This window comes from Cryptomeria japonica, chromosome 3 (assembly GCF_030272615.1).
Source record: "Cryptomeria japonica chromosome 3, Sugi_1.0, whole genome shotgun sequence".
NCBI classification, from domain to species: domain Eukaryota; kingdom Viridiplantae; phylum Streptophyta; class Pinopsida; order Cupressales; family Cupressaceae; genus Cryptomeria; species Cryptomeria japonica.
Genome location: NC_081407.1, coordinates 458,256,219 through 458,281,025, shown reverse-complemented (window position 1 = coordinate 458,281,025; position 24,807 = coordinate 458,256,219). Strand labels below are relative to the sequence as shown.

The window sequence follows — 24,807 nt, the reverse complement described above, 5'->3', positions numbered from 1 at the left end:
CTTGACAGCTTTTATCTTAAGAGAATCATGCCTTGCATACTTACATCTTGCAGTTGTCAATGATGTCTTTGTCAGCTTAATAGAGGTTATATGTGTAGTAGGTTAATCATTGGTCTAATGATAACTTTTGGGACTAGGTATACATTGGATACTATTTTTGATTTTTCAATTTGTCTATTTTCAGCTGTGTTCAATCCTATTTAGGATACCTCTAGGAATATCCCTTTGGGTTTAGTTGAGCCCAAAGTGAAAAGTTATCCAATTTCAGCAAGTGGCTTTTAATCATTCATATTATGTTGATGAGTTAATTAGTTCCCCTTCAAAATGACATTTCCTTGGCTTGAAGTGGATTGGTTCCTCTAGGAGTGTGAGTAGTGATTTTGGGCTGCAGCAGGCTCAAATTCAATCATGCTACCATCACCATCTAGGGGATTACTTGCTCATTTGCAATTAGGCCACCCTCCACTAAACTGTTGGTTTTTGTAAATTTCATCTATTCTTGTCACCATCCCTCTTGGGACTTTTGGCTGACTAGTTTCATAGTAACCGACATCCCTCATGTGACAGTTGACTTGAAATCTTAAGAATAAGGCATTATATCAAAGACATCATTTTTGCATTGAAAAGCAAATATTTAGTAAATCAAAGTCAGTAGTATCAACTAACCTTAAAAACTCAACTTAACCCAGTCAAAAGTATCTTAAGTTAAAGCTGAAAACAGGATCTTTTGTCTTGTCAAATAGCTATTGCAGAAAACCAATGCTGGTAAATTAATATCGACACTGCAGAATCTGACCAAATATACTGCAGATCTGCTGGTAAACTAATATCAACACTGCAGAATCTGATCAAATATACTACAGATTAACACATGATTATGGCTTCACTTTAGATTAATTAGTGACTGATGAAAAGCATTTAGCTTGTTTCCCAACACCAATGATGTTGAACCCAGATTTGGATTTTGTAATTTTTCGTAAGAAAATACAAGGGTTGATGTTAGGTTCTATTTTTACACATACTATGATTGATGTGTGATTTGAGAAGTGTGTTACTGACTTGTGTTTTACTTTTTGCAGTTGAGGATTTTCTAATCCATGATCTCTATACATTGGCAGCAATTGCAGAGCATCAGGGTAGCTCAGAAGTATTGAAGCAGGTTACTTTCAATATCATTTACACTTTTCAGATTAATATTTTGGTTTGAGCTTAAGAGAAGAATGCGCATATATCCTGAACTACTGTTAATATTTGGAAGACTAAATGTAAAGTGTAGAAGTGACTTGGACTAGGGAATAAATTGATCCTCTAGTGTTACACTTTTGGAGAAATGAATGACTCAGGGTTACAAGAGTTATTTGGTTGTTGGCCATATAACTACCGTAATTTTCTATTCTTAAACAATGGTGTTATTTGATAGATGAAACTCTTATCAAGGGAAGCTATCTTTTTTTACCTTTGTGCTAATTATTAATATTTATGGCTTTTTAGGCTATTGCAGAAATTTTATCTTTTGTTGATAAGCAGCATGCCCAATGGTTGACTGGAGCTCAGTTACTTGACAGTATACAGCAAAATAAACTTGTTCTACCCACTGGTTGTGAAGGGTATTTCACTTTGGAGCTTACGTTTCTCACTAACAGTCTAATAATATTTCCACCTTTGAAATCCTCTTGTTGGAACGAAATACTGCCTTTTCATTTGCATCCTTGCTTTCTATTCATGCTTTACAATTTTTCTGAGTTGAATGAAAAATTATTGTCCTGTTTTGATGCATGGGATGGTAGGGTGGATTCACTTCTTGGAGGTGGATTACTTGAAGGCACCCTCACAGAGCTAGTTGGTCCTTCAGCATCTGGTAAAACCCAAGTGCGGTTTTGCACCTTTCATTGTACATTGTACTTAAAAATAATTCAGATAATGATAACATGTACATTCACTTACATTTCAAAACTCATTCACTGTTTTAGATAAATTTTTAAATTGTTTATTTTTTTGTTTGCAAACCTGTTTTCATTTTGGGCTTGGCTCTGAAATGGCTGTTTCTTCTCTGCCAGATACCCTTATATTTATTCTTGAGCTGATTTTAGAATTTAAATTTTGTTTAACTGGTGGAAATTATTGTCAAATCTTTACTTATAATATTTCTAATTTTGTGCTTCCAATGCATTGAATGCAGATATGCTTGCGTGCTACTTCCCATGTTGCATATCATTCTCAAGCAGCAGTCATGTACTTGGACACATGTAACTCATTCTCCTCTAAACGCGTCGTAGACTTCCTTGATGTTCTTTGTAAATCTTCCCTTAACTCAAAGGTCAGATATCATCTTTTTCCTGATATTGAGTTGATCAAATTGGCTATACTTAAAGAATTTTAGAATGCATGCTTGAGGCCTTCACCTTAATCATTTCTTCTTGGACATTTTGTTAGCATCAATTCTTATGTTTCCTGCTCTGAGGAAATCGAGTCCAATTTAAGAAAATGATTTCTGGTCCAATGTGTTTCAGCATGTTTTTTGGTAATCATCTACAAATAATCAGATCTGTCCATTATAGCCATTATCTTACACACCTCTTACATTTTCAAGCTCCATGCTTTCATTGAGAAGGCTCATCATTGATTTTCTAAAGTCGTCTACTATTTTGTGGACTTGAAGATATCTTTTGACTAAATCTCATGACATCTGCAAACTGCGAGACAGGTGTTTCTGATACTCTCACTACCACTAACATTCAGCTCTACAAGGCAGTTGTTGGGTGTTTCCTTTTATCCTCATGACCTCTTTGAGTTTGTCTAGAGTACATTGGAGTTAAGCAGGGTTGCCCTCTCCCACCAATTCTCTTTGGTATCTATATTGATGAGCATGAGGATTTTCTTAGACAACGTACCCCTGCAGATGATGGTTGTCTGCTTTACCATTTTGTGATTGCTATTTTACTTTGTGCTGTTGGTGTGTTCCTCCTCTCTAGTTTTGTTGACAGTTTGCAGAGACAATTTGATGCACTTTCTGAATTTTGTAATCTTCACCAACCTGTGGCCAACCTAAATAAAACTAAAGTCATGGTCTTCAACACCACTAAGGATGCTCTTTCTAGGTTTCATTTATTTTATCAAAGGAGCCTTGTGGTGATAACCACTAATTATACTTACCTAGGAGTTCAGTTTATGGGTCCTCTATCCTTCCAGCTTGCCTCTCAGTCTTGTCTTTGCAATGGATACAACTTGCTCTTTGATATTGAGTGCCAATGTTTTCAGTTACATTTCAAGTTTATTTGTTACAAGATGTACCTTTTCAATGCAATGATTACGCCTCGACATGTTATTGTTTTAAGGTTTTGGACCCTAGTTTGGGTTCTTGTGCATAATGTCCCCTTTTTGGGACATTAAAAAGTCAGTTAAATAATTAAGTTTTAAGTTGTCAAATTATATCAATTTTAATGACAACTTAATTTAATTATTTAATAGAGCAATTAAAGTGACTTTTTAGGTCAACAAGGAATAATAAAATAAAAGTCACTTTATTATTATTATTTTTTGTTAGACTGCAGGAAATGGGTATAGCACCCCCTTATAAACTGTAGTGCGTTGGGTAAACTTTTTAACGTGACCGGTGATGCTAGCTTGACACGTCCTTCGGTACTACATGGGCTGGGGGGAGACTAGACCTCGTGACTTCGTGCTTCACCATTGGAATCTCTCACTAATCGAGCTAGGCCCCCAGCCCCAAAATAGTCACTTTACTACTATGTTACCCCGAGTTTCCGGGATGGGGACGACAAGGGACGGGGGTATGCATTTCCGGGACGGTGATTTTTTTTGCCAATTTTGGGGACGGCTAGGGGACGGCAAAGGGGACAGCTATATAAAAATAGGGAAAATTTAAATATATAGGGAAATTTAAAATTTTCATATGAAAACATGGATAATACATGCACATATACATTATAGAACCTTAACATATAAGAACAAGCGGAGTTCTTATGGCAAATTTGTGTTAAATTGAGAGTCAAAGTCAAATTGCTTATAGAATTCATTGTCAAAATTCACTGTCTATATGCAGAATTTATGGGGACGTCCCCTAGGAGTCCCCTGTCCCTGGGACGGGGACGCTTGAAAAAAAATCCGGGACGCGTCCCTGGGTAACATAGCTTTATTATTATTATTTCCCATTTGTAAAACTACATTTAAAAATGGAGGGAAAAAAAGAAAGGGCTTCTAGAAGCTTCTTGAGGAGTTTTTATAAAAGGGCAACTTGGGCTTCATTTGGACTATGCTTATGGATTTTGATTTGATGATTTGTCTGATGCTTTGCATTAGCTGAATCTCTGAGGATGGAAACCCTCAACCGATATTGAAAAGGGCTGGATGGAAACCTAGCTCTTCTGGGGAGTGGATTCGCGACGGAGTCCACAACTGAGCCAAATTTGTGAAGTCTCCAGTGGAGACAAATTTGCAGATTTATGGTATTTTGTATCAATCTAAAAAAAAAATATATATTTAATTCTGAGTATTGCCGTTACCATCTGTTGAATACTAGCTTAAATTCAATATTGGCACTCTTTATATTATATTTGGGTGCTTTTTGGCAGAGCTGTTATAATCGTGGCTTGATTTATTTCTGCGGATGAATTATATAAGCTGTATCATATGAAGTCAAGCCGATATTGCTTCATTTGAGGAGTTCTATGTATATTTCATATCGGATGTTATGAAGGCCTTTGATTATGCTGTTTTCTATCGGGCTAACTTCCGATATAATTTTGGCTTGTATTGACTGTTGCTGTGCGAATTATATTCGAAATATTAATTTTTGCTGCAGAGGATAATTGTTGCAGCTGATTCTTGTCTACATGTAGTGAAGAGGGCTTTTCACACATCTGCACGAGAATATCTTCCTTGCTGTGAGATTGTGGAATGAAGATCTTGGATGCGGGAGGTCTACTTTGCGCACGGTAGGAGGATTTGGGGCAACAACCTCCAATCTCTTGTTTCGTGAAGGAGCCAAGGTGATTGTGGAGCTCACAATTGAAGGAGTAACCGAGCCAGCTAAGGGGGAGATTTAATATAATACCCTTAGCCAATCTATAAAGAGAATAGTGATATCAGAATCACCACTTTTGGGATATGAGGCGATAAATATATTCAGAGAAATAAAAAAATTAGCAGAGCTTCTGGTGACCAAGGTGTGACTTGCAGACTCCATCGTTAACTACATAAAGGCCAGATTGTAATAATCAGAGGTGAAGCTGCGCCACTCGCAGGCGCCTTAATCGTGAAAGATATCGGATTCCCTTCAGGCTGCAGGTGGATTGGACTGTAAGCGACAAAGCTCTTAGTATCAAGTGGAGGATAGAAAGAATTCAGTTTCAGGTAATTTGCATCTGTGTAATTTCTATGGCATCTTAATACATGATACATCCATTTAAATTTTATATGTGATGACAAATATAATTTCATTAAAGGCAGCCTGTTTGAGTTATCTGGAACTATGGATTTTTGTGACATGTAATTTGGATTTTGGAATATACCTGATTTCATATTTGGAAGCTCACGTTGAAGGATATTTCAACTTGTTCTAAAACAAGTTGCTTAATTTAAGTATTGCTAGTAGTCTGGTATCTTACAGTGTTATCAGAAAATTCCTCATCAAACAATTAAAACAAACCTTTAAACATCAGAAAAACAGAAATCAGACCTTGCATGCAAAGTATTTGAGACGAAATGTCAGACATCAAAAAATGAAAAATTAAGGACAGAGTTAGTAGGGGTTCTTATATTTTGACTACATATGGATTGAGAGGGTTTAGGCTATCTTGCTTCAGCTTGTGAAAACAGATGATTTCTCAAATTATTATGTAGGCTGAATCTGCTGCCCAACCCCTTTGTCTTGAGGGTATCTTGAGACTCACTTGGTTTCTTAACAAATTTAGATCAATGTGTGGTTTTGCTTTGACTTGTGGTAGATATCTTTTTTGGCACTATATTCCTCGGAGGAGATTGTGTATTTGGGTTCCCTAGGCATCTAAGTGTTCTAATCTGTTTCTTTAGAGACAACTCAAGCTGAAACAGTATGCGAGGTAAAAACTCACTTCAAATTATAAGGGTAAGCTCTTTGAGATCTAAAACTACCCTTGACATTTACATATTATAATATCCCCAAATAGGGATAAAGAGAAAACAACAATTTGTCCAAAAATATGCAACAAACACTTCTGAAATTTTGTTTGCAAAGAAAAACCTTTTAACAAACCCAGATCTAGCAGATTATTTATTTGATTTTTCTGCTAATTTATAGACATTTCAGAATATTTCTGGCTATAATTTTCTTTACAGAAAAAGCTCTAAATCTGCCCAGAATTTTCAGAAATAGCTTACATTATTTTTTTCTTATTTTTCTAAGATGAATATGACCAGCATTATGCAGATTTATGCTCAAATACCTCATAAATGTTTTCAAAACCCTAGCTGCCCTTGCCAGAACCCTCAGAAAACCAGTGCTAGGTCTCATCCCACTTGTCCTTTCTGATGTAAGCTTCAATGATTCTCAAAAACATGCAGATGTATTTTTGTAGGTCGTCCAAATCTGATCTTGATAACTCTAAATCACACCTCCAAAATGGCCTCCAAACCTGATAAGGAAATGCAGCCCTGAAAATGATTCCACCGAAACATACCCTTTTGACTAGTGGGAGTTCATATGTCTCTTTGAAACCAGGGATACTCAAGGGTTTAAAGCCTCAAGGCAAAGATTGCAGCATCAATAGAGAAAAGACTGATCGCCTAATGAGCTCTAAGAGAACCCTAATATGTTATATAATGACTCCCAAAATAATGACTTAATCTCAGCCATAAATCCATTGCAAGCCCAATCCAATGATCCAAATAAAACCGTAAAAAATGAGCCAATAGGATCCTTAATTTCCAACGTCCCCTTGCCCTTTTTTGCACATGTTTAATAGAAATCACTTGAAGTACATGTCTTGCAAATCTTTAAACTCAAAAAGGGGGAAATATTAAGTCTTTAGGCTAAGAGTCATTTAAGTTGCATAAAAAGACATGCCCACAAATTTAAAATCACTTAAGTTGGATAAAAAGATGTGCCCACAACTTAAGATTAGAATAGAGAACAAGCTAAAGACTCTAACACTTACCCAATAATGCTCTAAGTCCTCTTCCTCTTGGGTAATCCAAGGAAAGGACAGCCAATGCATAATTAAACCTCATGGCATGAGTTGGGGGACAGTACACATATAGACAAAATATATGGTTATTCACACATACAATATTCTTTGGAGGTTTGCATAAAATGAAATAACTACCTAGCTGCTTGTCGTTTTGCTTCGGTTATGAGCACAAGGCTAGTAACAACTCTTGTCTCACAATTGAGATTTTCAAATATTAACAATTTATACAACTAACTCCAAGCATCTTTCTATTGTCAAAAAATTTGACTAGCAATTTGATGTAAACAAGATTTCAAAACGTTAACACCTTAGACAACTTATGATTCTATAAATGGAAGGGTATGTTGCATGCAAATCTACAACCTAGATATAACAATATCATCAATACAAACCTTGGTTGAATATGATCTACTTTCAATTCAATACACAATATTGCAAACACAGTAGCACAAACATAAAGATAACACACAAAACAATATTTCAGCAACATAAGTGTAGCATCAACTATCATTAAGAGATTCTATCCCCAAAGCACTTATTTATAAGGTTACAAGATACCCAATTTCGGGGATTTTAGAATAATCAATTCTATCCTTAGAATCACCATTTTAATGTGTAAATGTTGAAAAATATGATAAGTAGGAAAGAAAGTTACTTTTAAGCAAAACAACTTTTAAATGAATAGTAAAGTAACTAATTAAAGGCAACCTAAAAATAGGCCCTGTGTAATGTCCCCTTCTCAGTAAGGAGTAATCAGTGGTCCATTGGCCTATTCTGGAGACCGGTAGGCTGATTGGAATGAGGAATTAGGGTTTCCTATTTTCTAGGAGGATTCTTCGCAGTTTTTCAGGGATGTTCTAGTTGGAGTTTGGCAGAAAGAATTGAGGATTCCTTCTGGGTTTTTCGAGAGCTTCACGGTGGTCTAACATGCATTCTGTTCCTGAGTGATTTTCGAACTTACTATTTTTAGTAAGTTGGTGGTAGCTGACTAGATTTTGAGGTTTTTCTGGGTTTTTCGAGCTCTCTCACAGGGTTCGACGAGCATGTCTTTCAGAGATGTTTTCATGACTTACTATTTTTAGTAAGTATCAGTTCAGGACAAATTATTTGTGGTAGTCTTGAGCAGAGTTTCAATCTAGTCCAGAAATAGTAACTTCTGCACTCTAGTTCATATGGTTGATTCGGCAGCAATCAGTGGGTGACTTATAGTTGTTTAATTAAATATTATTACTTTATTCTAAGTTTAATATTTAATTATTTTTACTGATTATTTTGGAGGAATGACTTAGGAAGGAGAACATTATACTATTTATCCTAAGTCACAAGTTTATTTCCCTAAGTTATGGGGTCAAAAACGAATAAGTTTTATGCCTTGTAATGTCAATGTTATAACATGGTGATTTTTCTTGGGAAAAGTACGACTAGGAAGATGGGAAAGTGGACACCATACTTGGTGAGGGACATGAAATGAAATAAAGTGGATTTCAAATGAATTTGGGCGCCATTTGCATTTGAATTTCAGATGGAGAATCTATAAATACAAGGGATGAGCTCCTCATTTGGTTATCTTGAAGAAATCATATTGTTATGCTGCCGGAATGGTGAGTGAACTTGAGCTTCAGAGTTGTGGCTCCCTAGTTTAGCCAGTTTCATACTTGAGACATAGTACCTAGCTGAGTGTTGGGTTGTTGGTGAAGTTTTCAGTGTGCATTTTCAGATTTCCAGTGTGGTGTGGATTTCAGTGTTGCTGGTTTTTGGTGTGGCTGAAGCGAAGATTTGATCGTATCTCCCTGCCTGTGCAATCGATCATTCTGGGTATTAGTCCGTTGGAAGTGTGTTTGGAGGGTGATCCTTCTCCTACTTTGGCGTCTCTTTTGGTGTGCTTTTTGATTTTTGGTTGCAAATCGATTTTCTGCTGCTGGCCGTACCACTCATGGGCTGCCTTGGGTTGCGTGTTGGCTGTTTTTGGTGTTCCCGGTGCAGGTTTGGGGTTCTTTTTGCATCGCCTCAGTTATAGCTTTCATTTGTTTCTGTTTTTTTGTCATTCCGAGTTGTTTTGGGTGAGTTATGAGTATATTAGTGAATTTGGTAGTGGCTGTTTTTTGCGTGTTATGCTGACAACAGATTGTATTTTCAGTTTAGTGATCCGTGGTGTGTTATTTTCTATGTGGGTGGGTTTGAGTCTGTTAATTGTGATAAGTTTGGAGATATTCAACAGTATTGGACAGCATAATCTCTCTTTCCTTTGTATTGCATCTCTTATTTGTAAGGCTGGATAGTAGTACTAACAACCATTTCTGGATTGTACAGCAAATCCCCACTGAAAAGTGGAAGAGGCTGGCTTGCCGCCTACATTTGATCTTTGTAATTCTGTCTTCCTGTTGAATAAGCGGCCAAGGGATATTTTGTTTGTAATGGTCCTCCCGTTGCATAAGCGGTTGAGTTAAGCTTTGTTGTAAGTGTTCAGTCCTCCCACTTAAATATTGCGGTTTAGTGATTCGTGCTTGAATGTGTTTTGTTTACTTGGCTGGTTTACCGCCAAGTTTCCTAGTTTTACCTGCTGGAAAGTGGAAGGGGTTGGCTTGCCACCCGTTATTGTAATAAGCATTTTCAGAAGTTTGCATCTAACGATCCCCTACTACCATATGCTCTCACCCTCCCAGCTTGGGCTCTCGGTGATCAAAAGGTGTAGGGTTCCTTTCAGTTGGTTTAGATTTCATTATTCTAACCCTAACGAGGGTTGGTGTGTTTGCAAAACTGTTAAAAATAAAAAAAAAATTGTTGGGGATATTACACCCTGACCCCTTGTCTAGAATAGAACCATTAGAAACAACGACTTCCAAATATAGCTATTGATATAAATAGTAACTTTCTACATGAGCATTCATTGTGATTTTGAAGCAACTTTTCACTTTGAAACATGTGAGTCGTTTGAATAACTTGAAACCCTAATCACCATGAATTCATTGACAACCTCACCAATCCAACTTGGTGACTTGAATATGATGTATTGTAGTCTTTTGAAAAGACTAAAAGCTGAAGATGAAACCCTAGAATGATGACATACCAGACACTTGATCTAAAACCCTGTCTATTCTAATTGACAAAATGAAAAATTGCTGTCCTAGGGTTTTATTAAGGTTGAAAATTATGGTTGAATCTTTGAATGAAGATGACAATCTTTGGCTCAAAATCCTTGAATCTTGAACCTCGTGACTAAGAAAATCACATGTTCGAAAGTTATTTTATTGCCCATTTTGAAGACCTCTAAAACCCTAGGAATTTATCATTCTATCAAATTCATCAATAGAACCTAGAATTTGCCCAGTTGACATGTCATAGAAAAAGGATTAGTAAGCCCCAATAACTTGCTAGAATACTTGCAAAATGGAGATTTGTGCCGAGAATGCTTTTCATTCCTTGTTTTGATCATGAATTGAAACTACTCGGTGCTTGGGAATAGGAATACGGCGAAATCTAATAACTGCCATCCCTTTTGCAGCTTTGAATGGAAAGTTGCTGACCAAAAACATTATGATAAATCTTCGAGCCTATTTTATCCACCATAACATTTGATTGCTATCTTAACATAGTAAGGCGCTTATAGTTAGTGTTTTTACAGCTTAAACAAAATGATTTGCAGCTAGGCAACTGATTTAGGTCTCATCATCACTTAAAAGGATGATAAACAAGTCTAAGTATGCCCTTGTGTTATATCTGCCATGAAAAGGCTTTAGTGTTATTTCTTAGGTGCCTCTTTTTCTTAAGTATATCAATTAACATGCTAAAGTTAGCGCAAGCACACTTTTTGTTGATTGTTGCCTCTAAAGTCACTTGAAAAGGTCTTAGAGATGCCTATCAGTTTGTTGGTACTCAATTTGACATTGCCAAAATTTGCTCGAGTCCCATCCCATTTGTACATTTGGACCCTTAGTTTTCCCACCACTTATAAGTTTTAGCTGATTTGAGAAGACTTTGAATGTGTCCCCCCAGTCAAAATTACACAAATATTATTCCTTATCATCCTTCATACTCTCGTCATTTGTTGGAAGTTGCCAGAACCCAAGAAACTTCTGAGTATGGGGTGCTTTTGGTTGTTTTTCTGGTGGTTCTACAAAATTGCTGACTTTTAGTGGACATACATTTCCTACTAGTCCAATATTCGGTTTCAGTGTCTAGTTCTATTTAAATATCCTACAAGGTTTGACGCATCTTTTGTTCCTTCCCTTTCCACTCTTCATTGTATGTAGGATTTCAATAGGGTTTCAAACATTTGTCTCTCATCCCAACCTTTGATCCTTCCCCACTCCCATTTCCTACATTTCCTTCCATTCCCCTTTGCAGAATTCCTTTGTACATCTAGACATTTGGACCTTCGTTCCAATATTTTGTTCCAACTTCCACTTTTGCATTGAATTCTCAAAAAACACTCATCATGCCTTTTGCCTTTCATTTCTTCTTGTGTAGAGTTAAATCTAACTCCTAGACATTTGGTTTCCCACTTGGACATCTTGTCTTGATGTCTAGTTCCACATACTTTTCTCGCATTTTCTCCCATCCTTTTCATCCATTCCTTTGACCCATTTTGCCAAATTTCAAGGCGCTTTTGGACTTCTTTTCAAATGTCTAGATCCAATGTCCTTTTCCACAAGGAAACTCCACAACACCCTTTCTCACCTCTAGATCATCATCGAACTTCCACATTTCTTTTAGATGGTCCCTTGCACTTGGTGGATCATCCAGAAGTTGCATTAGTCTTCAATTTGACTCCTACAACTACTATATTGGTCTTTTCTGCCCGAAAAACCTTGTTTGTCCTAAGGGAATGAATCCAAGTTTGAAATTGACAATGGTTGATAAAGAATGCCATGCCTTTATTAATGCGATGGTTGAGTTCTTGATGTAGATGATTTCTATGCTAGCTCTAGGCTGCCATTTTAGTGGATTACAAGGGATTTGAAATCGTATCGTACACCATATTAATGAGACCTAGTTCTTAGTTGAATTCTTGCAAGGATTTAGCAACCAAGCAAAACGCTATAAATACGAGTTCATCTAACAGAACAACAGTTGACAATTTTTCTTTTCCATGCGGCTGCAAGTGCTAAGGAGCTTCCAGGGTTTTAACACTTGCAAATCTAGTTGCTATTAGAACATCTTTTGGAAATCACAATGAGGTTTTTGTGTCATAATGCTTTTTGTAATTGAATATCTCCACAACTTCATTTGTAGATAGGGGAATTCTATGCATAGATTCCCTCTTGCAACATTTGCTAGCATATTGTAATGACTAATAGGTGTTTGATAAATACAAATAGCATTCTAAGTCATTGCAAGCTTTGTAATGGTCATTTTGTTATTACATATGGATTTTTGTAGTTTGGGGATGGATAACTAAGTATGCTTAATTATTTGATATTGGTATTTGTGATGTATATATCTACATAACTCATATTCTTTTGTGATTTTAATATGTTGTTTCTCATGGTATGTTGTGGCTCTAAAACCCAATGGATTAGGTGCTGGTCTTGGAAATAATGGTCCACCTTGTGCTTAAAATGAATAACATTTTTAACTAGTGAATTAGGAGTAGGACATTAGTTTCTATGCATCTCATGATTCACTAATTCAACTAGGGAAATACCTATAGTGATCCATGGTAGTTATCATCCTAAAGAGTCATGTTTTGTATACCCACATCTTGTAGTTGTGTAATGATGTCTTTATTATCTTAATATGAGGTCTTATGTGTAGTTGGTTAGTCTTTGGTTTAGTGACAACCTTTGGGACTAAGCGTACACTAGGTACTATTGTAGCACTTTCAACTTGTTTATCTTGAGTTGTGATAAATCAAGTATACATTTTCTATTGGTCGCCTCAAGGATGATCCAGGGTACAAGGATGATTATTTTTGTTGGAGAACATGAACTATCCCCCTAGAAAGAATGACAATCAACACAGAACAATTGAACTGAAATCCCAAGGGTATTGTGTGGGTGCATATTGGTTTATTGTGGAAAGATCATAATGGGTTGCTGCTCAAATGCTCAAATGGGTGAAGAATATGGCTTGTGGCATGGCCATATGAAGTAGTTAAAGAGAATAATGGTAGTGAATGCTACCTTAGGAGTTTTACTTGGTATCTTGTGAAGCTACTAGGTCATGACACTATGGATTGACTATTACTTCTTATAAGAGATGGTCCTACCTTGTACATGTTTTGTTTTGTGTGTGTTTTTTATTTGTGCAATCATGACCCTTGTTGATCATCATGAAGTGTAATTGTCTCGGTCTCTTTTTTGTGTGCGTTTTGTGGTCTACTCCTAGATAACTAAATTCTTGTTATGCTTGCAAGAGACATGCATTCCCAATTAGAGTTAATATTGGGACTCAATTTGACATTGCCTTTGCTTGAGTCCCATTTCTTCTATGCATCTAGACCTCATTTTGTTGGACACAAGATACCATTGAGAGGGGGGTGAATTAGTGGTTTCCAATTTCTTTACCCTTAATCTCCTAAGTATGTGTACCGGTTAACATCCTAATACTTAGTAGGCCTGCTGATAAGATAAGCCAAGACAATGCAATGCAAGCATACACAAGGGCACATCACATGACACCAGTATATACGAGGAAAACCCAAGATGGGAAAAACCTCGGTGAGAAATGCTGGTGGAGTCTACTGCTCCAATCCAGCCTCACAATGGAAATCTCATTACAATGTTTAGGGCACCAACCCAAGGAGCACCAACCCCTGCACCGAGCTCCAACTCAGTGATCTTCAATGAACATAATCAATTACAAAAGTAATAGCCTTGTTACAAATGAACTTTGTAACTCTTCTGCAAATCTCTTCACCGGATCTTCTATCCAATTCACTGCCGGTCTTTGCTCACTCTCACACTGCTGCAGCCTTATCTCCAGCTGCAACCTTATCGGTTTAGCCTCTTCTTCTTCTTTGCCGGTTTTGCTCTCTTCCAGTTCTCCTTCCTCTCTGTTACACTGCTGCTCATCACCACTGGTCTTCTTCACTCAGTCAGCAAATTTCCACTGTCTGATTACTGCCGGTTCTCAGCTTACCAGTTTTCTTCTGTTTCACACTGTGCTCTTCTCTTTTCTGCAATCCTCTTTGCCTCTTCTCTGCCGGTTTAGTCACCACCGGTATACTCCTCTCTCAGGCTCAATGGCAGACTATCGGTTGCCACACTATTGCCGGTTGAACTCTTCAACCCTGTTCTCTCTCACACTCAGTCTCTTCTTCTTCTTCTCGTTGAGCACTTGATTGATTTCACTTCTTCACTAACAACACCACACTATCATTCAGTAGTAGCCTTCATTGATTTTGATTTGCATATTTATAAAACAAGTCTTCCCGCCAAAAACCAATTCAAACTTCAGGCGGTTAGGGTTTCTTCATCGACCTCGAGGCAAACTAAATCCAATCAGATCTGATTGGCTTGATTGATGATCTAAACCATATCAATCAACACCGCCATTGTCGTGCCTTCCAGAACACGCCTTCCATATTTAGCAATCTTCTTTTAATCTGTCGGCTGATCTCTTGGTCGATCACCAAGAATGGTTTTGCAATTTCCTTCACCTACCTCGATCTGGTCAATTAGTCTATCCTGGATCTTTGTTGTCCGTTTGACTTCGAGCCTCAAACCTTTGCTACACATCCCATGAATCATGCAGTCGACATAAATGTCGACCTGCCACCATCTACCTCGCCGATAGACACTTCACCAACACACCACCCAGACCTGTGCATGCATGCTTGCCACTTCAACTCCACGTGGCATCTTTGTCGGCATCCACATTTGCTAGGTTGGTTATTTCGGTATTGGATGGGATCACCGACCAACCACACAACTGGGTTCATCTACCGGTTCACACACCTTGCCAGTTATACCTTAACTAGTCTGTCATCAACCTTGCACCTTTTTTCTCTTCCGGTGGAACACCTTCACCGGTTGACACTCTTGCCAAAACACTTCATGCACCTTGTCGGCTTTACCGGTGGACATACTTACCGGTAAACACCTTGATGACACCATGTCATCAACCTTCAACTACCTCCTTCATTTAAATGATTCTGTAGTCTACCTTTGAGTCACTGAATAATGTTTCTACAGATGAAATGTGTGATGTCCCCTTCTCAACAGTAATTAGTTCAGTCGGCCGTTAGCCTATTCCGGAGACCGTAGGCTAGTCGAAAGCAGAAATTAGGGTTTCCTACTTCTAGGAGGTTGTTTTGGCGATTTTGGTGGCTTGCATGTTGGAGTTTTACAGTTTTGATTCTAGATTCCTTTTGGGTTTTCAGAAAGCTTCGCAATGATGGTACATGCATAGCAAGTAGTGGAGTTTGGTAAACTTACTATTTTTAGTAAGTGGGGGCAAGGACAACTCATTTCTCTGGGTTTTCTGAGAGCTTCGCTATGGTGTGACATGCAAATGAATTTGAAGACTTTTTAGGACTTACTATTTTTAGTAAGTTGCAATGCCTGCTCAGAATGTGGTTAAAATGTGTTTGGACACTATTTTTAGCAGTATGCTATTTTTAGCAAGTGCTTTTTTTAGCAGTGCTATTTTTGGTAGGGTTTCTGCAGCTCAGTGTAGTGGCTATATCTAGCAGGGTAGTTCTCTCAATTTGATCCCCCATATTCTTGGAGCTCGTTTTGACAAGTTTAGTATTTGATGGAAAATGATGTTTTATGTTGAATTATAACTTAAGGCAAAAATGGACGAATTATTAAAGGGATTGCTAAGTTATATTAAAAAGTCATTTTTATATGTTGGGCGCTCATATTATGTATTATTTGCATTTTAATAAAGTGTCTTGTCTAGGCAAAATGGGACGACTGGGTGAAGGATGAAATGAAATGCAAATTAATAGTGAATTTGAATGTCTTTGTTTAGTCCCACATTAGAGGGAAAAGGAGGTTCGAGTTGGGAGGAAGTTATAAATAAGTGCCTTGGCCTTCATTTGAGACTATCCATTGCTATTATAATGAAGTGCTGTCAAAATTATTCCAGACTCTTGCTTCGAGGGATGCATACCTCCTAGTACCTTCAGTTTTGAGCTTGAAAGATAGCCCCTAGCTGATTATTGTGACTGTTTCTCATTTAGAGGAGCTAAATAAGCTCAACGAAGATAAAGATATTTGTTGTTTTCTGATTTTGGAGTTTACTGGTTGTATGGAGCTGAAAGTGAAATTTGTTCATAAGTCTTTGGGAGTTCAGACGCTGGTTCTGGGTATTCGTCTTATGTTTCCCTCATGGCTAGGCAATTCAATTTGCTAAGTTTCTTGATTTTTGGAGCTGGTTTGGATTTTATGGAGAAAATCGCCCTACTTCCCAGGTCGTACCATGTTGGAGGGTGGATTGGAAAGTGTGCATTGATGTTTTGATCCGAGTTGCAGCAGTTAGTTGGTTTTGGTTTGGATGCCTTGGCTCTAGGGACCATTTGCATTTGGTTTCAAGTCTTTTGGAGCCGCGTGGACGAAGTTATGAGCATTTAGGTGATTTCTTTTCTTGCTGGTCTATTATTTCAGTTTGCTGTTCTTCATATCAGACTTGAGTTATTTACCTGTTGGTTTCCTTTCATATGCTGGATGGTTTATATTTGTTAGAGGATCAATTTCTAACATTTTGGTGTATCTGGATATCCATTTGTTATTATAATTTGCAAGTTAATGCTCTCATAGTAATGCTGAAATCAGTAGTACTGATCAACCTTGTTTAATTGCATTTTACATTTTTATTCCCACTGAAAAACATGTGCCATCCTGGTGATGTCCTAATATAATAGGTGAATTGACAGTCCCCTCCTAAAAAATAGGGATCTTCCCTAAAAAATCGAAACTGCAACCGAAGTCTCCAAAATGATCCCTAAGGTCTCTTGATGCGTTCCGTTCAACTCCCAGTCAATCCCTAAAATTTAAGAACCCATTCCTAAAAAATAGGAGACTATCTCAAACTATCTAAAATGACCTATAAATCCCTCGCATAGCTCCTCAAACCTCTGGATGGGTCCCCTATCCACTCCGTTGGCTTATGGGAACCCTAATGATAGGCCAATCCTTCTCAATTGCTTGCCAATTAGAGAGGGGACATTACAGTCCTCCCTTCCCGGAATTGCTTGCTTTCAAGTAAAAACCAAACATCCTGCTGCTTCACTCTGAATAAAATGCCATATAACCTCAATACCTGAAGCAACGCACCATGATCCTGAAGTACTAATACATCATTGAAGCCAATTCCCGGATCCCAAACCAAAATATCGAACCTGCAGAATGAAATGAGGTAGAAATATCTCAACCAAACACTATGAAACAACCACCCATGGGAGTGGACCAACAAGAAAATGTGGAAATGAGTTCCCGCAATCCAATTAACCAACACCAATGGCAACCTAACATTGCTGTTGTAACTCAGACCAGCAAACTGAATGATGTCATAGGTGTCATCATACCAATGCAAACCACGAAAACCCATCTCATACCCCATGTCCATCCAATAAACATACTTCCATACACTCCCAAGTAATTGAATAGTTGAAGTAAACCATGAAAATTCAGGAAGTGCAACATAATTCCAACTAGGACAGCCACTATCCCATGTAGAATCTATGAAGAATAAATCACCAATCAACAAGTAGATTGCTGCCATATCATCAGAAATCGGTGACATAACCAAGGATGAGTTATGGATGTCTTCAATGTCCATTATAGACAACTCTTGAGTAGCTGATCCACTATGAGTGTCATCAAAAGAATCTTCATCATAATCGTGAAAATGATCAACAACAACTGAATTTTCTGAATTGGCCAACCTTTGCTGATCATCGTCTATGGAGTGGTGAATGTCATGAATTTGTTGAAGATGGAGCTTGGCTTGATGGGCCAATAACTTGGCTTGCTTTGCCCTTTCTAGCCAACCATCATTCAACTTTTGAGACTGCTTTATATCAGCTGCTCCAAAATGTTTAAAATCAATTTACCATGCCCCATGCTTGCATTTTGTGTGCCAATCTCAATAGAGTATATATCACTTATTTCCCTATGATTAAAGGCTCCAATGTCATGAGAAATTGAGGATTTACCACTGCTGTTAAACATCAGAAAATTAGAACTGATTTCTTCATTTTTATCCATGCGTTTAAAAGCCTCGATGTCAAGGCAAGCAAACACACTCTTAGCTGCCTCGTTCTTTGTTTCATTCGTTATTGCCTTAAGCACAATATGTTTAACCATGTGATTAAAATCCAACTCCATCTTGTTGAAATCTTGTACATACCTCCCAAGAGAGTTCAACCATTGCACACCAAGTACCACATCCGTCCTGTTGTGAGGTATTCACACATCACCCCATCGCAAATGGGGACCCCACTTTTTTCCTGCTTTCTAGGTCGTGTTAGAATCCTTAGCTATTAGCCTTCATGATGAGCAACAAGTTGATATTCCTCAACTTTGGTGGAGATTGAATATACAACTATACCCATGCCGTTTGTCTGAGTTTGCAAGAGCAGGGCAGTGTAGAATCCATGAGACAAATGAGCATGATGAGATGCATTGCTTGACATACCTATCAAGGATGGAATCGACAACACAAGGAAAGATCTTCTTTTTGGATGTCCCTAAGCCAGAAGCTGAAGAAAGCAATTTCAGTGTCCCAGAGAGAAAAGATCCTCTTTTAAGCTTCTTATGGATGATCGAAAGTCAACTTGTTTTGAATGGTGAAATGCATTTAGAAAACATATTGCTACCATTGTGGTGTAGGATTCATAATGCACCTCACTTTGAATTTACTTGCTCATTGTGCGAAATGGCTATCAATCAAATCGGATATCAGTTTGGAATGCCAACCCTATCCGAGGAAGAGTGTATTATGAATAGATCTTGGAGTGCATACCTCGCAGCTGAATTTAGAAGAACATATGAACAAGACATTGCTACATCACTAGACAGTGAAGGGAGCCAGTTACAAGTTGATGATACAAGTTCACCTAATGATCAATGTATTGCAGTAAATAGCTCACCATGCCTTGCACCTGAAGAAGAGTATCATGGAATGAAAGTTGAAGAAACAATTGAGAATGTTCAAGTAGTGGCAAGCAATAATCAAAGTGTTGAGCGAACAATCAAACAAGAAGAAGATGAATTCCTTAAAGAATTTTCATTCATGCTACAAAAAGAGATCCTTGAGAATGAGATACAAGAAGTTTCAAATAGCAGCCTTGAAGGAGGAGACAATCATATAGAGATGTTAAATGAAGAGCTACAGATCATCACAAATGAACCCAAATATCAAGAACAATTTGAGGGGGCGCTCAGAGACGTCATCACTATCATACTATTTGAAGGGGCGCTCAAAGATCTCATGGAGGAAATACAAGGGGAATCACTGTCAAAATTTTTTCAAGACAAACAAGTTATGGTGAGTGATGTGATTCATCATCAACTTCGACGTCCCGAGACAATGCTGGAGGATGTAATGCCACCAAAGATTATATTTGATCAACTGGAGGAGATGTTTGAAGCTCAAACTATCAAGGATTCCCTAATTTTTGAAGATATGCTCATGGAATTTCATGAAGAGGCGTGGTTTATGCATAGAGATGAGCAAGATGTCATTATGAAAGCAAAGAATGTTGAGCTATTCGAAGGGGTGCTAAGCTTGTTTCAAGAAGAAATCGCAAGTGAGGATCAACATGTTGTCAATGCTCATGGGATGATACATCACCAATGGCGACCTCCTGAAGCAGCTGATGATCTCGCTTCCAATAATGCACTGAATGGCGAGCAAACACTTCCATTCGAGCAAGCACTTCCATTCAAGCACGAACGATGCCAGGTTGTCTCTTTCCCTGCTCTCAATTTTGAATGCTATGAATTTGATTATGGGGGGTTAGGGAAAACAACTTGCATTTGGATAGATAATGGTCCCAATGAATTGCCGCAATTGCTTATCTTACGTGAGGAATTACTTGAATATCAGAGCTGCATGGTGAGAGCTTGCTTTCCATATTTAAAGATGAATTTGCTCGACTGCGAACTATCACTTTTGCCATGCTCATGTTGCATACCTTGAGAAATCATGTAAAGCCATGTACATATTTCGCTTCTTTGAGTCATGTCAAGTCTAGGAGTCTTGTATATAGCTTTAGAGTATATTTTCTTTTCGTTTGTTTTAGTTAAGGGTCTTATTGAGCCTTATTCTTAATTTACCTTGAGTCATTTGACTCATGATTCTTAAGTGGCTCAAATAGTTTAGTTGTTTGCTTTCTTTAGTTCGTTTGCTTTTGGTTTGCCTTAGTGTGGTTTGCTTTGGTGTGCTTTAGCTTAGTTTTCTTTGGGTTTTAGTTTGCTTTCGAGTCAGTCGGTTTGGTTAGTTTAGGTGTCTTAAGTGGGAACCTTCGTTTGTAAGAAAGGCATTTGTGTTGTTTCTCACCCATTGTCACATTTTGGATCTTATGCTCGGTCCATTTCTTAGGTATCTATTCATGAAATGCTTTTGAATCCGAGGTTATTCCTCTCCAACTTTATCAATTGGTTAGGACTTGTACTTGACTTGGAAGAGAATCACTTTCTATGTCTCGATACTGACATCTTTTGATTACTATATCTTTACACACTAATAAACTCCGAGTCATTATGGTCTTTAGGTGAAGCCGTGATTAGTGAAAAATCCATAGTCTAGCTTAGCACCACTGTAATCGTCAAACCCAAGTGAGCTTCATTGCTTACAAGTCAAAGGAATTGACAGAATAAAAGAAAAGAAAGCAATATCAAAAGGAGAAAAGATGAGGTGAAAAAGAAAAATAAAAAAGAAAAGAAAAGTAGAACGAAATGAAATATCAAAATTGGTTATGGGAACATGTGAGTAACTCCACTGGGACTATGGACGCTTGACTAGCAATGGAGCAATATTCATGAGATTACAACGATAACCTTGTTGGGGCTATAGACGTCCGACTGGTAGCGAGGCTCTATCCAAGATGCTTATGAAGTTTAGACAAACTACGTAGCTAATCACGATGGAATTTGGAAATCATAGTGTTCTTGTTGAGGGGAATGAATACATTTGCACACACATGGGTAATCAAAGACGAGGTGCCTTGACCCGGTTTGAGATTCTTCTTTCATTATGAATACATTTTCTAGTCTCTTGATAGGTTGGGTTGAATATTTCGGAGGTTCTAAGTATGCATTGAGTCTTTATCTTTGAAATGTTCAGGAACATTTATTCAAGGTGGTACTAGATGTTGTGAGGTATTCACACATCGCCCCATCGCAAATGGGGACCCTCACTTTTTTCTTGCTTTCTAGATCGTGTTAGAATCCTTAGCTATTAGCCTTTGCATTAGAGAGGTATAGGCGATCAAATGGCTAGGAGTCAGGTGGATAGTCTTGCATGAGTGTGAAGTAAGTAAGTTTGCAAAGTCTAGATATCATGAGAATTGCTAATTAGAGGGCCACTTCAAGTGCTCCTCTTGAGGAGCGAACTTCACTTCATGTGCACCCCCTTATGTAGCAAACTTCTTGCATTTCTCACACGGAGCAAAAACTCATCCTAAGACCTCACGTTGAGTATGTTATCATTGAGAGAGTAAGTGAAAGTGAGCAAAGGAGAGTTTAGTCTGATTTGAAATCCACTTCATAAACTCATCTACATGAGCAAACTTGAGCAAGCTTCATCTTGAGAGGTAGATGAGTGAATTTCCCTTGACTGCCTTGTTTGAGTAGATGTGTGAATATGAGTTTGAGCGTTTGAGTGAGAGTCTAAGAATTGAATTCATATACAACGAAATTGATTGAAGGCGAGCTCATTTGTAATCTACTACATCTTCAAGTCTTCAGTAGGTTTTAACTTCATGACTTAAGGATTTGGAGCGAACTTCATGAGTTGAAGATTTGGAGCGAACTTCATGACTTGGAGATTTGGAGCGAACTTCATGACTTGAAGATTTGGAGCAAACTTCATGAATGGGCACATGTGAGCGAACTTCACCTTCAAGCCCACATAAGCGAAATTGGAAGTAGAGGGGCGAAGGATATTTGATAGCATTTATCTTGAATGAATTCAATTTGAAACGAATTTCATAAACTCAACAAGACAAGCAAACTTCATGACTTGGAGATTTGGAGCGAATTTCACGAGTTGAAGATTTGGAGCGAACTTCATTACTTGGGCAAATGGAGCAAACTTCATGAGTTGGAGATTTGGAGCGAACTTCATGAGTTGAAGATTTGGAGCGAACTTCATGACTTAGAGATTTGGAGCGAACTTCATGAGTTGAAGATTTGGAGCGAACTTCATGAGTTGAGAATTTGGAGCGAACTTCACGACTTGAAGATTTGGAGCGAACTTAATGACTTGAGAGAGAGAAGCGAACTTCAGGAGTTAGAAAAGAAGAGAGAATTTCACCTTCGAAGGAAGATGAACGAATTTCATGATGGAAGAACAAGTGTAATATTCTCCTTAATTTTTTTGTTTTTCACAAAGTTACATTCAACAAACACTTGTTAATGTTAGGAAATGAAAACCAAATGCTGCTGAAAGTAACCCTCCACTTTCTGATCAGCGAGAGCCCAACCTGGGAGGGTGAGAGCATACAGTGCTGAGGGGATCGTTAGGAGCTTGAAAACCTGAAATTGATTACAATTTGGGCAGCAAGCCAGCCCCTTCCACTTTTCAGTGGGATAGAAAACCAGAAGACTTGGCGGTCAACCAGCCAAGGAGAAAACTCCAACACACAAAACAAATCAACTCTACCGCAGTATTTCAGCAGGAGGGCTCATTACAAACAAAATCAACTCAACCGCAGTATTTCAGCAGGAGGACTCAACACAACAAAATCAACTCAACCGCAGTATTTCAGCGGGAGGACTTATTACAACAAATCAACTCTACCGCAGTATTTCAGCGGGAGGACTTACATCATTTCCCGATTACAAACATAGGGCGGCCAAGTCATCCTCTTCCACTTGCACAGTGGGAATTACAAGTAAGATGCAACAAGAATGATTGATCAGTACTACTGAAACAATCTTACAAAATAAAGATATGAGATTAGATAAGAAGCTTAATACTGATCTCAAGCAATCCACTGCCAAAATTACACAACAGTAAGCACAACTTGCTGTTCTGAATCTGAAAACCAATGACACGCAAAACCAGCCACACCCGACAACACCAAAAAGCTCACAACTCACTCAAATCAACACGGAATCACACCAAATCAAAGACAAATGAAATATAAAACATAGGCGACCAATCCCAAACCTGAAACCTGCAACTTGGAAGCCTCAAATGTGATGCACGCAAACTGAGGCACCTCCCAAAAGGTACGACCAAGCTGTAAACATCGATTTGCAACTAAAAATCGAAATCTCCAAATCCCAATCTGCAAATTGGTGAACCTTATCACCTAGGGAGTACGGATGGATAGAGCCGATACCTAGAATGATATGATCAATAGGCAGGGACATATGAACAAAAATTGCTTCAGCCACCACGTCCAACAACACCAAAATTACAACAACAACCAAGAAACTCCAAAAACACATTGAAACTGAATCAAACACTTCAAAAACTGTTGGTTGAAAATTTTGTACACTTGGGGGAAAAATACAAAATTGTGGTTTCAACCACAGCACACGAGTAAAAACTCTCCTAATTAAGGGAAGGCTCCCCCTATCTAACTAAAACTGAAATAAAAACAGGATGGGACAGCAGTCTTCCTTCTTTCTTCAAGAAAGACAATATCCTTTTCTCTTCACAGAAAAGGATAGCGATTGAAAACGAACAACAGTAACTACTTTCAAGTGAAATGAGAGAAAGGAAATGAAGTTTCCTGAAAGCGCAAAGACTTCCGTCACTTCCTTTGGGACGGGACAACAATATCAAGTTCAAAGACTTTACTATTGGAAGTCCTATCTACCCTTTGCTATACTAAATTTTACAACGAATAAAAGATAACAGCTCAAAGACTGAAATAATCTATTCTTTTAACACAAAGACAAGAACTAATGCAAGCTCAAAGACTTGCTGCTATTTCTTATCAAACAGTAATTTTTCCTCAAGAATAGACGCAAGCTCAAAGACTTGCTGCTCCTTCGAGAGGGTTTCCTATTTTAATTAATCTTCTCTACTTGCAGCTCAAAGACTTCAAATCAGATTGGACTAAGCTCCTTTAGAAACACTTTGCATAGAAGAAATAAAAAGATTCAAACTCAAACATGTAGTTCAAAGACTCAAAACTTGAGTAATCCTTCTTTATTATTCTTCAAAAACTTTCAATCCACATACATAAGCTCAAAGACTTCTTGCTGTAAATTTGGAAGAGTTTTTGCTTGCTTTCCAAAAGATAAATATTACAATAGACTCCTCCAGTATTTATAGAAGAGGAGCCTTGAGAAAAAGGTGGGAGGATCCTAACTAACTTGAGAGATTCTCTCAACCACCAAGACTCATTCAATAACTAACTGAGACTTCATTAACTAACTAAGAGTTACTCCAACTAAGTAAGACTTATTCCAACTACAGTCCTAATCGGACACAACTTGTAGTTGTCTTACATGTAATTACAAAAGTGCAAGTAATGTGTAACTTGCAT

General features: G+C 37.9%; 1 protein-coding gene across 6 annotated transcripts in view; it reads left to right on the top strand.

The window, feature by feature from the left end:
• LOC131062421 (DNA repair protein RAD51 homolog 4) overlaps positions 1-24,807 on the top strand; it is a 139,943-nt gene that overhangs the window by 25,132 nt on the left and 90,004 nt on the right. For all 6 annotated transcript variants that reach the window (XR_009372040.1, XR_009372041.1, XM_057996077.2 and 3 more), the window contains exons 2-5: positions 1,080-1,159; positions 1,492-1,607; positions 1,788-1,869; positions 2,180-2,317. Coding sequence is in view for 4 of the 6 variants with exons in the window: in XM_057996077.2 (XP_057852060.2) it covers positions 1,080-1,159; positions 1,492-1,607; positions 1,788-1,869; positions 2,180-2,317 (416 nt within the window). In the remaining 2 variants the exon portion in view is untranslated. The remainder of the gene's footprint in view (positions 1-1,079; positions 1,160-1,491; positions 1,608-1,787; positions 1,870-2,179; positions 2,318-24,807) is intronic.